Source organism: Bos grunniens, chromosome 27 (genome assembly GCF_055505025.1).
Source record: "Bos grunniens cultivar Pamir isolate PY7600 chromosome 27, Bosgru_T2T1.0, whole genome shotgun sequence".
In the NCBI taxonomy this organism is placed as follows: Eukaryota; Metazoa; Chordata; class Mammalia; order Artiodactyla; family Bovidae; genus Bos; species Bos grunniens.
Window position 1 is genome coordinate 38,759,150 of NC_141191.1, and position 12,589 is coordinate 38,771,738.

General features: G+C 48.9%; 1 protein-coding gene across 4 annotated transcripts in view; it reads left to right on the top strand.

Moving 5' to 3' along the window:
- The first annotated feature begins 4,813 nt into the window (after positions 1 to 4,813).
- The window catches only part of IKBKB (inhibitor of nuclear factor kappa B kinase subunit beta), a 52,663-nt gene continuing 44,887 nt past the window's right edge, over positions 4,814 to 12,589 (top strand). For all 4 annotated transcript variants that reach the window (XR_015156240.1, XR_015156241.1, XM_086380442.1 and 1 more), the window contains exons 1-2: positions 4,814 to 4,915; positions 5,418 to 5,540. Coding sequence is in view for 2 of the 4 variants with exons in the window: in XM_086380442.1 (XP_086236568.1) it covers positions 5,436 to 5,540 (105 nt within the window). In the remaining 2 variants the exon portion in view is untranslated. The remainder of the gene's footprint in view (positions 4,916 to 5,417; positions 5,541 to 12,589) is intronic.

A 12,589-nucleotide genomic window follows, 5' to 3' on the forward strand; every position in this document is an offset into this window, starting at 1 on the left:
ACGATGGCCAGCTGGCCCGGGTCTCATTCACAGAAGACAAAGTTGACTGCACGTTCTTCCCTTCCTCACTGCAGCCGGCTCTGTGCTAAGGATGGACCCAAGTTCATTCTCACCGTCAGTCTCTGTCAGCCCACCCTCGCCTCTCACCGTCTTCCCTAGAAGAAAGGCAGATGTTTTCACGCCCTCCAACTAAACACGTTTTCCAACCTTTGTGACAAGAGAATTTTTGTTTGTTGCAGGAACGGGTCCTGACTTGCAGAGTCCTCTCCCTGCAAGGCTGGGATAAAACAAACTATAACGAAAGAATTGTTGAAATCACTGAACCAGAGCTGACTCCGGGGCTGGGGGCCTGGGGAATTCCTCCGTCTCCCCAGGGGTCTGTTTTATCGTCTTCCTATCTTTCAATCTGACTTTTTTTTTTTTTTTTTTTTTACTATGTATGAGTCAGCTTCCAGATTGCTCAGAAAACAGTCCTTTCCTTACTCAAAGGAGGTCAGTTCTGCTTGGTTCTCAAAGATGGAGCAAGAGGATAGTTCTCTTTGACTTACCCTCTGAAGAAGATTTTTATTTTAAAATAACCCCCTCGGAAACGGTATCCTTATCAGCAGTGCTATACGGCCTCTACAGCAGAACAAATTAGCACTGGACTCTGTATGGCTTGGTCCCCATCTCTCATCACCGTAACTCTCAGGGAGTCGCATGCCTCCAGTAAGATTCCAGATACCTCTGACAGGAGATGGAGCCCCTGGTACAGTGGTACCCAGGGTTGTGCCAGGCACTCAGGCTGCTCAGTGCTTCTGGATTATCCAAAATAGTATATTCAGACTCAAAACAGGAAGAAAAAGATTTTTCCTCTGCATCTGAACATAATTTTGTGTAAACAATCAGCTCACTCATCTCTGCTGCTGCTGCTAAGTCGCTTCAATCATGTCCGACTCTGTGTGACCCCAGAGACAGCAGCCCATGAGGCTTCCCTGTCCCTGGGATTCTCCAGGCAAGAACACTGGAGTGGGTTGCCATTTCCTTCTCCAATACGTGAAAGTGAAAAGTGAAAGTGAAGTCGCTCAGTCTTGTCCGACTCCTAGAGACCCCATGGACTGCAGCCTACCAGGCTCCTCCTTCCATGGAATTTGCCAGGCAAGAGGACTGGAGTGGGTTGCCATTGCCTTCTCCGCACTCATCTCTAGAAGAGGATAAAGAAAAGATGTAGGCAGTGAGTACATCTTATGTGGAGGGAATAAGGAGTTTAACAAGATGAACATCTTGGGATGTGATAAAACCCAGAGACTCCTTCCTGGGCTGTCATTATTATTTTTTTTAACCCAGCAATATGTGACTTATCAGAGAGATTTATATTCAGTTGAAAATAGTTATTTTGAGCTGAGTGAATGAAAATGCTTAAATTACGGTGGCACAGAATGAACTTTTAGCATATCAATGGATGTCTCATTAAGTTTCTCAGGGACAGTGATTTTCTGAGGACAGGATTAAAAGGAAATCTTTTGTGATGTTGCACAGAAAACAGACTCTACATAGGGCCCAGCAACCATAGGAGTTCAAATTTTACTTATGAAAATAAATTTATTTTTAAAATTGATTTATTAAAGAAACATATTGCACTGAAAACATGTCAGGCACTATTCTAAGTGTTTTACAACTATTTACTCATGTTCCTTTCTCTTTCTGCTTTGAGGTCAAGTGTGTTGTTTAGTAGAGGCTATAGCTTAAATGAAGAAACTCTGAGCATCCTGGCACATCTGCGTCGACCCTGGTCGCACTGACCCCTCTGCTTGTGTTGATGTCTGTTCCTAAGCATTAACTTCAGACTCAGGCTGTGTTCAGGTCAGAGTTCCTCTGTCAGGCACGGCTTTTACCATCTCATCATCTGTCCTTCATAACAAGCTCCCCAGCCCCTCCCATCTCTGACTTGTGCCCTCTGTTGCTTTCAGGCTGAACCACATAAAACTGCTAATCTTTGTTGCTGACGTTTCAACTGGTTTCGTTTCATTTTTAAAAAATGATAATTTCATGCAATTCAACCTTATGCTGTCTACATTTTTAAAAATCGAGGTACAGTTGATCTGGGGGCTTCCCAGTGGCTCAGCAGTGAAGAATCTTCCTGCAATGCAGGAGCCACGGGAAACGTAGGTTTGATCCCTGGCTCTGAAAGATGCCCTGGAGGAGGGCATGGCAATCCACTCCAGTATTCTTGCCTGGAGAATCCCACGGACAGAGGAGCCTGGCGGGGTACAGTCCATGGGGGCACAAAGAGTCAGACATGACAGAAGCAACTTAGCACCAAGCACCATAGTTGATTTACAATATTAGTTTCAGGTACACAACATAGTGATTCAAGACTTTTACAGCTTATCCCCTAGCTCAGTTGGTGAAGAATCCACCTGTACGGCAGGAGACCCTGGTTTGATTCCTGGGTCAGGAAGATCCACTGGAGAAAGGATAGGCTACCCACTCCGGTATTCTTGAGCTTCCCCTTGTGGCTCAGCTGGTAAAGAATCTGCGGGCAATGCGGGAGACCTAGATTCGATCCCTGGGTTGGGAGGATCCCCTGGAGAAGGGAAAGGCTACCCACTCCAGTATTCTGGCCTGGAGAATTCCATGGACTGTATAGTCCAAGGGGTCACTGAGAGTCGGACATGACTGAGTGACTTTCACTTTTTTCATAGTTATTACAAAATATTAGATATATTCCCCATGCTATACAGTGTATCCTCATAACTTATTTATCCTCTACATAGTAGTTTGTTAATTCTACCCCTATCATGTCCCTCCCGTCTTCCTCCTTCCTACTGCTAAACACGAGTTGTTCTCTGTATCTGTGATTCTGCTGTTTTTTTGTTATATTCACTAGTTTGTTGTATTTTTTTAGATTCCTCATATAAGTGATATACTCTATTTGCCTTTCTCTGATGTATTTCACTAAGCATAACGCTCTCCAAGTGCATCCATCAATGTTGCCTACATTTTAAAGAGCAACGGGCTGCTTAGAGTGGTCGAGTAACTTGAAGTATCTAAAGTCTTTAGGTACCTGAGTACCTAAAGTCCCAGAGGTAGTCAACAGCAGTACCTGGATTTAAAATCCTTCTGAACTTACTAGTATGCTACTTTTAGCTACGTATTAAAACGTTGCACTCAAAAACAGCTGCTGGGGTTTGAACATCAGATCATTATCCACTTAAAAGCCTGTGACTTTGAGATGAAGACTTTCTCTCTGGGCTTCAGTCTTCTCATCTGTAAAACGGAGATAATAATAATACAGTACTGTTCAATTTGTAGGGTGGCCTTGAGGACTGGATGAGGAAACCTAAGTACAGATTTAGTGTTGGGCACTTACAAAGGTTGGTCTAGTCAAGACTATCGGAGAAGGCAATGGCACCCCACTCCAGTCCTCTTGCCTGGCAAATCCCATGGACGGAGGAGCCTGGTAGGCTATAGTCCATAGGGTTGCTAGGAGATGGACATGACTGAGCGACTTCACTTTCACTTTTCACTTTCATGCATTGGAGAAGGAAATGGCAACCCACTCCAGTGTTCTTGCCTGGAGAATCCCAGGGACAGGGGATCCTGGTGGGCCACCGTCTCTGGGGTTGCACAGAGTCAGACACGACTGAAGTGACTTAGCAGTAGCAGCAGCAGCAGTCAAGACTATGGTTTTTCCAGTAGTCATGTATGGATGTGAGAGTTGGACCATAAAGAAAGCTGAGCACTGAAGAATTGATGCTTTTGAACTGTGGTGTTGGAGAAGACTCTTGAGAGTCCCTTGGACTGCAAGGAGATCCAACCAGTTCATCCTAAAGGAGATCAGTCCTGAATATTCATTGGAAGGACTGATGGTTGAAGCTGAAGCTCCAATACTTTGGCCACCTGATGTGCAGAACTGACTCACTGGAAAAGACCCAGATGCTGGGAAAGATTGAAGGCAGGAGGAGAAGGGGATGACAGAGGATGAGATGGGTGGATGGCATCACTGACTCGATGGAAGTGAGTTTGAGCAAGCTCCGGGAATTGGTGATGAACAGGGAAGTCTAGCGTCCTGCAGTCCATGGGGTCACAGAGTTGGACACGACTGAACTGAACTGACTTATTAAGCACTCTATCACTCTGTAAAGTGAGCTATTATCTTCAGATTGCCTTTGATACTTTATCCCTGCTTGAGTAATAATACACACACACACACACAATCTTTGTCTGCTAATATGTTGCCCCCGAACTGAGAAACTCAATAATAAACTCAAATCATGATGCCAAGGAGGTAGGAGATGAAGGATTAACAGGCTGAGAGCTAGTCTCACAATTTCCGCCCGTTACTGGGGCTGAACCTGTAGTTTCGAGTTACAGTATTAGATTCTCTCCGCTTCTTCTTAATTTTTTTTTAAGGGGGAAGAGGAGGTTGTCACGCCTAGGGACTACAGGTGTGATTTATCATTCTCGATCTGAGCCCAGGAGTTTCCAGACCAGGTGAGGGATTACAGCCGGAAAAGTTAGAGGCCCAGGGTAATTCTTGTAAACCGTCCCTAAATCCATCCTGGGGGGGAGCGGGGAGCGGGGTGGGGGGGGAGGAGCGGGAAATTCCCCTACTTCAAAGTCTAGGAAGCCTGGTCAGGTTGACCCCGAGGCGGGGGTGGGGGGCAGGTGAGGAAATCCCCATCTTCCCCGTCTCAGAAAGCGCTCAGGTAGAAGTCGCACGTCTAAAGCGCACGGGGCCGTTTTCCCCAGGGTTGGTCACAGGGCGAGGGGGGGCGGTGGGGAAGTCTGGGCCGGCGGCCCCTTTAAGGCCGCGACCCACGTGCCCCGTGACGTCAGAGCAGGAAGTGTTTGAGGAAGTGGCGCCTGTCTGGCGGCTCTGAGGGCCCCGCGCGTTCATGTCTTCGGGGCGGCGTCCGCGCCCCGCCGCCAGGTGAGTGCCTCGGGCGGGCGCCCCCGGTGTCACCCGCCCCCCCGTCTCCGAGGCTCCCAGAGACGCGCGTGACCGGCCCCGAGTCCGGGGCTTCCCGGGCGGGGAGGGCTGGGAGGCCCCGGCGGGGTGGTGCCGGGCGGGGGCCCGGGACGCGGCGGTGATTCGTCGGGGCCACGGGGGGCTGAGCCGGGAGGCGCCCAACCGGGGGCGCAGCCCGGGGATCCCCTGGCAGGTCCTGGGCGGGACCCCCACGCCACCCCCTGCTGCTTCCATACAGCTTCGGGGTGGGGTGGGTGGGGGGCTGCGAAAGACAGGACTTTGCTCCCCAAACGAAAACCAGACCCAGCCACCTGCTTTTATGTACGGAGATGAAAAATCAGTTCCGATTTTTCTTTCCCATCGAAGCGCTGTGGCATCTCTTAACCTTGTCCATCTTCCCACTTTTCCTTAACCATCACCTTTTGTCCCCCCCCCCCCCCCCCGTCCCCCACATTGCTTGCAGCGTTAGCAGGACTTCAGTATGAGCTGGTCACCTTCCCTGCCAACCCAGACATGTGGGGCCTGGGAAATGAAAGAGCGTCTTGGGACAGGGGGATTTGGGAACGTCATCCGATGGCACAATCAGGTAGGCTCTGTGCTGCTGGGAGGACCCGGGGGCGGGGGAGGGGCCGGCAGGGTTAGAGGGTGCAGACTAAGTCTCACCCCCCACCCACCCTGTGAATGGGGCTCACCTTGCCCTGGGTGGGCTTCTTGGGAGAGAAAGGGCCTGGGAAGGCAGCCTCAGGTCCCCTAAGCTGACTCTAGGCTAGTGGTCTCCAAGCTTTACTGACTATGTCACCTAAATAAATAGTAAAAAAAAAAAAAAAAAATTAAGGTTTCAACTTCAAATATATATTTTAAAAATTACATATCTTTGCTAACCTAATATTATCACCTACTAATATATTGTGTAGTTGACTCATTGGAAAAGACTGGGATGCTGGGAGGGATTGGGGGCAGGAGGAGAAGGGGATGACAGAGGATGAGATGGCTGGATGGCATCACTGACTTGATGGACATGAGTTTGGGTGAACGCCGGGAGCTGGTAATGGACAGGGAGGCCTGGCGTGCTGCAGTTCAGGGGGTCTTGAAGAGTCGGACGTGACTGAACTGAACTGAACTGAATGTATTAGATGTTATGAAACATGCAAACATGTTTTCACACTTTAGAAAAATCTGAAGTGTGAAAATAATAAAACATTTTTAAATGTTTTAAAAGTTAATTTAAAAAGCATTTTAAATACTTACCAGTTCTGGTGTCTTCCCAGTGTTGTTTGCAATATCTCACAGCGAGAATTATACAGAGGCACACGAAAATGAGAATTATCGTTGAGGATGGTGGGTGAACATGCGCGTTTCAAGTAATTTTTATAATTTTGAATTCTTTGGGCTGATTTTACATCTCATAGATCCTCATTGTTCTCTTAATGTCTTTGACACATGAATTTTTCACCCCACAAGCATTACGGCTTCCATATTCCTGTTTGTCCGTGCACTGAAATTCTCCACAAGAATCTCTTTAAGCCACTCATCCATTTTATGAGAGTCCTTTTATTAAAATCCTGGAATGCAAAGTCAAGTGGGCCTTAGGAAGCATCACTACGAACAAAGCTAGTGGAGGTGATGGAATTCCAGTTGAGCTAAAAGAAGATGCTGTGAAAGTGCTGCACTCAATATGCCAGCAAATTTGGAAAACTCAGCAGTGGCCACAGGGCTGGGAAAAGTCACTTTTCATTCCAATCCCAAAGAAAGGCAATGCCAAAAAATATTCAAACTACTGCAGAACTACACTCATCTCACACGCTAGCAAAATAATGCTCAAAATCCTCCAAGTCAGGCTTCAACAGTACGTGAACCATGAACTTGCAGATGTTCAAGCTGGATTTAGAAAAGGCAGAGGAACCTGAGATCAAATTGCCAACTTCCATTGGATCATGGAAAAAGCAAGAGAATTTCAGAAAAACATCTACTTCTGCTTTATTGACTATGCCAAAGCCTTTGACTGTGTGGATCACAATAAACTGGAAAATTCTGAAAGAGATGGGAATACCAGACCACCTGACCTGCCTCCTGAGAAATCTGTGTGCAGATCAGGAAGCAACAGTTAGAACTGGACATGGAACAGCAGACTAGTTCCGAATCCGGAAGGGAGTACGTCAAGGCTGTATATTGTCACCCTGTTTATTTAACTTATATGCAGAGTACATCATGAGAAACGCTGGGCTGGATGAATCACAAGCTGGAATCAAGATTGCCGGGAGAAATAGCAATAACCTCAGATATGCAAATGACACCACCTTTATGGCAGAAGAACTAAAAAGCCTGTTGATGAAAGTGAGAGAAGAGAGTGAAAAAGTTGCCCTAAAGCCCAGCATTCAGAAAATGAAGATCATGGCATCCTGTCCCATCACTTCATGGCAAATAGATGAAGAAACAGCAGAAACAGTGTCAGACTTTATTTTGGGGGGCTTCAAAATCACTGCAGATGGTGACTGCAGCCATGATATTAAAAGATGCTTGCTCCTTGGAAGAAAAGTTATGACCAACCTAGATAGCATATTCAAAAGCAGAGACATTACTTTGCCAACAAAGGTCCGTCTAGTCAAAGCTATGGTTTTTCCAGTAGCCATGTATGGATATGAGAGTTGGACCATAAAGAAAGCTGAGTGCCAAAGAACTGATGTTTTTGGACTGGGTGTTGGAGAAGACTCTTCAGAGTCCCTTGGACTTCAAGGAGATCCAACCAGTCCATCCTAAAGGAGATCAGTCCTGAATGTTCATTGGAAGGACCGATCCTGAAGCTGAAATTCCAATACTTTGGCCACCTGATGCGAAGAACTGACTCATTGGAAAAGACCCTTATGCTGGGAAAGATTGAAGGCAGGAGGACAAGGGGATACCAGAGGATGAGATGGTTGGATGGCATCACCGACTCAATGGACATGACTTTGAGTAAACTCTGGGAGTTGGTGATGGACAGGGAACCCTGGCATGCTGCAGTCCATGGGGTTGCAAAGAGTTGGGCACGACTGAGTGGCTGAACTGAACGTATTAAAATTGGATGATACTGTCCGTAATTCTACGTAAGTGGGGCGCTCGGAGCCTCCGGCCTGTCCCCACCAGCTCCTGTCCGCCCCTGATGGTGGAAACCCCATTGTCCTCGGGATCCCCCGAGTGTTAGAAGTGGCGCGCCACCTGACAGATCCTCTGAGCATGGTGCTGCACGGTTAATAGCAGGAAAGCTTCATTTCCTGTGTGTTTTTTTTGGATTCCTGTTTTGAGTAACCCCTGCCTATACCCAGTTTGGAGATCTCTGCTCGGGGGAACCCTCACTTACCCTATAGCTAATACTAGCTTCTTGACCCAAAATTCAGACACACTGAAGCCCTTGAGGGAAGGTACCCACTTTTTAATGAAGGGCCTCCAGCATCTTTCTGGACTTGAAGAGATGGTGGATTCCCAGGAGCCTGGCTGCAGCCAGCAGGGAGAGTCATCCCGGCCTCCGGCCAGTCACAGCAGAGATCATCTCAGACCCCCAGCCTCCCCTATCAGCTGGAAGACGTGGAGCTCCGAATGGGTGGAGCAGCTCCCAGTGAGTGGAGCAACCCCTGGAGGAACGTGGGGGCCAGAGGACAGTCCTGCAGGTGGTAGTTACTCAAAGTCACCCGGGAAACTCTTGATTCCAGCAAACCCCGTGGCTGGGGTGCAAGCGGGGTGCAACAGAGCCCTGGCATCAGGACGGAAGAGCTAGCTCCTTCCCCAGTTCAGTTCAGTCACTCAGTCGTGTCCGACTCTTTGTGACCCCATGGACTGCAGCACACCGGGCCTCCCTGTCCATCACCAACTCCTGGAGCTCAGCTCCTTGCTCAGCCCCACACAGACCTGGGCCGGGGCCTTCAGAGTCTTGGCTCCAGCCCGCATCCCGCTGCAGCCACATCTCAGCTTCCTTGAGAGAGAGTTCTGTCAGGATGGGCCACTGTCTGCTGTCTCCACCCCCGGGGGCCCCTATGTGCTCTCTGGGCTTGGGATACAGTTGTCAGATGGAGGCTGTTTTTGGCTTTCTAGCTGTGAGCCCGAGAGAGAGAGAATGTGTGTGTTTGTGTCTTCTATTTCAAGTTTCTTCTCCTGTTCAAAAACCTTATTTAACAAAAAAGCCGAAAGCCAAGCTCTCCTTCTGCCATCTGGGGCCCCTGCCCTCCCTGCCTCTGCCCTCTGGGCTCCAGCAGGTCAGTCAGCGAGGCCCACCCGGTGGAGTCTGGGGTCAGTTCTCCCTGAGCTCCTCAGCCTCCCTCACAGCCCGTGTGTCTGCGGAGGAGGGCTCTCGTCAGCCTGGACCCTGTCTGCCTTTGGGCCTCTTCCAGTTCCCTCACGGAAACTCTATGTTGTGTGTGTATTGGGTGCCCAAGAGTCAGCCACTGTTTGATGAAGGCCTTTTTGGAAAAAGGAAAGCACCGCTAATCAAGTATTATAAATGTAAGCTCCCAACTATGGTCATCACAGCCTAGGAGAGGGACCCCAGGGCGCTGAGACCTTACACTGGGGGTCTGGAAGGCTGCCCCGGGGGGCATCGCCAGGCAGGAGGAACAAGGAACCTGAGGGTTGGTGGGCGCTGGCCAGGTGGGGAGGGTGGGAAGAGGGTCCAGGCTGAGGGGCAGCCTGTTCAGAGCCCCTGCCAAGGGTGGGCCTTGGCCAGCGGGTATGAGCGAGTGGGCTGACAGGGGAGCTGGGTGCAAGGGAAGCTAATGTGCAGAAGGTGGACGCTGCTGCCGGGAGCCCTGCTTTGGGTGGGGGGGACCCATGGGAAGGGGCCCAGGCAGTGCTGGGCGGGGCAGTCAGCTCTCCCCAAAGATGTCCTGATTTCTACAGGGTAACAACTCCCACCTGGCTTATTTCAAACCACTGGCGGCTTGACCACCTTTCTCACCAAATTCCTGGATATTAGCCATCAGCTCTTGGGGTGTGGTACTGGGACCCTGCTGGCCCTGCCTCATCCACTGGAGAGACCAGTTATGAGGTTTCTGGAGTACTCCAGGCGTGAGACTGGACGGGGCTGATGGTTGTGGAGGCGGGCAGATTTAAGAGCTGTTTTCACGGTGACAAGCGGCAGGAGGTAGGGGTGGGGTGGACGTGAGGGGCTGGGGGGAGGCATCCAGCGTTCGCTGGTGTGTGGTGAGCACTTGGCCGTGACCTGGCTTAGTCCAGGAAGTGGTCCAGGTCCCGCCGGGCTACTCCCCCCTTTCAGGGAAATCCCTGGGCTGCTCTGGGTACGCAGGGGAGGGTCTTTCATCAGCGTCCATGATCAGAACATGAGCGGTGTGTTCTCTGGGAGACCCCCTTGCGTTCCGAGCCTCTGGAGGAAGGCACCCAGGAGAGAGGGGTGGCTATGTAACTCCAGTCGGGCAGAGTCACGGATTCTACTGGACGTGACAGCCATGCATGTTTTCCTAACACTCCACGTGCCTTGTCCATAAGAGAGAATACTTCTGCTTCCTCAGAGGAGGAGTCACATGAGAGAGCCCAAGCATCGGCACCCTCATTCGGATGAAAGACGCCTAATGATCAGACCCACGTTTGTGGAAAAAGCACTGCACGCCCGCATGGGTGAGACATTTCACCTGCTTTGTCTCCAGTCTGCACGGCAGCCCCCAGCAGGAGTACTGTTGTTCTTACTCCCATTTTGTATCCAAGGAAACTGAATTGTAGGGAGGTTAACCCCTTCCCAGAGAGGCTGAGCTAGTAGGTAAAGGAGCCGGAATCTTCTGGACCTGTTCCTCTTTGAATCCCAGCCTCACGCCTCGTCCACTGGCTTGTGGCTTCTCCAAGGTGGGGATCCAAGGTCAGGGACACTCCCGGGAAAGCTCAGTTTTGTCCACCATCAGTCTAAACTGTTTTGAAGCACTATAGTGAAAACCCGCACTTTGGAAGACAAAATATGTAGGTCTTCCTTGCTAAGCAGAGACGCCAAAAATGAGTATCTCCGAGGGAGGAAGGGCAGTGGAACAAATGACCCCACCCGCCTCCCTGAGTGTTTTTTGCTTTTCTTACCAAGCGTGGGCTTCGACAGTCCCTGCTGTGTGGATACTCTCTTAAATCTTCAGCTCAAGTACTGTCTAGAAGGGCTGGCATTTTCAACAGGATGTTTTGTTAGACACAAAGGGAGAAGGAGAAGATGAGGTGACCTCAGTGACCTCAGCTGCAACCCCTTCCAGGACTGAGAGCTTGCATCACACAGACCCGGGCTTGGGTCCCAGCTATGGTGTGGGCAGCTTTGGGGCTTTGCACCACAGCCTCCCACGTGGATTTGGAAGAAGCTAACCTCACCAGATGGTCAACACCGAAATCAGATTGATTATATTCTTTGCAGCCAAAGATGGAGAAGCTCTATACAGTCAACAAAAACAAGACCAGGAGCTGACTGTGGCTCAGATCATGAACTCCTTATTACCAAATTCAGACTTAAATTGAAGAAAGTAGGGAAAACCACTAGACCATTCGGGTATGACCTAAATCAAATCCTTTATGATTATACAGTGGAAGTGAGGAATAGATTTAAGGGCCTAGATCTGATAGGTAGAGTGCCTGATGAACTATGGAATGAGGTTCGTGACATTGTACAGGAGACAGGGATCAAGACCATCCCCATGGAAAAGAAATGCAAAAAAGCAAAATGGCTGTCTGGGGAGGCCTTACAAATAGCTGTGAAAAGAAGAGAAGGGAAAAGCAAAGGAGAAAAGGAAAGATATAAGCATCTGAATGCAGAGTTCCAAAGAATAGCAAGAAGAGATAAGAAAGCCTTCCTCGGCGATCAGTGCAAAGAAATAGAGGAAAACAACAGAATGGGAAAGACTAGAGATCTCTTCAAGAAAATTAGAGATACCAAAGGAACATTTCATGCAAAGATGGGCTCGATAAAGGACAGAAATGGTATGGACCTAACAGAAGCAGAAGATACCAAGAAGAGGTGGCAAGAATACACAGAAGAACTGTACAAAAAAGATCTTCATGTCCTAGATAATCACGATAGTGTGATCACTGACCTAGAGCCAGACATCCTGGAATGTGAAGTCAAGTGGGCCTTAGAAAGCATCACTACAAACAAAGCTAGTGGAGGTGATGGAATTCCAGTTGAGCTCTTTCAAATACTGAAAGATGATGCTGTGAAAGTGCTGCACTCAATATGCCAGCAAATTTGGAAAACTCAGCAGTGGCCACAGGACTGGAAAAGGTCAGTTTTCATTCTGATCCCAAAGAAAGGCAATGCCAAAGAATGCTCAAACTACCGCACAATTGTACTCATCTCACATGCTAGTAAAGTAATGCTCAAAATTCTCCAAGCCAGGCTTCAGCAATATGTGAACCGTGAACTTCCTGATGTTCAAGCTGGTTTTAGAAAAGGCAGAGGAACCTGAGATCAAATTGCCAACATCTGCTGGATCATGGAAAAAGCAAGAGAGTTCCAGAAAAACATCTATTTCTGCTTTATTGACTATGCCAAAGCCTTTGGCTGTGTGGATCACAATAAACTGTGGAAAATTCTGAAAGAGATGGGAATACCAGACCACCTGACCTGCCTCTTAAGAAAACTGTATGCAGGTCAGGAAGCAACAGTTAGAACTGGACATGGAACAACAGACT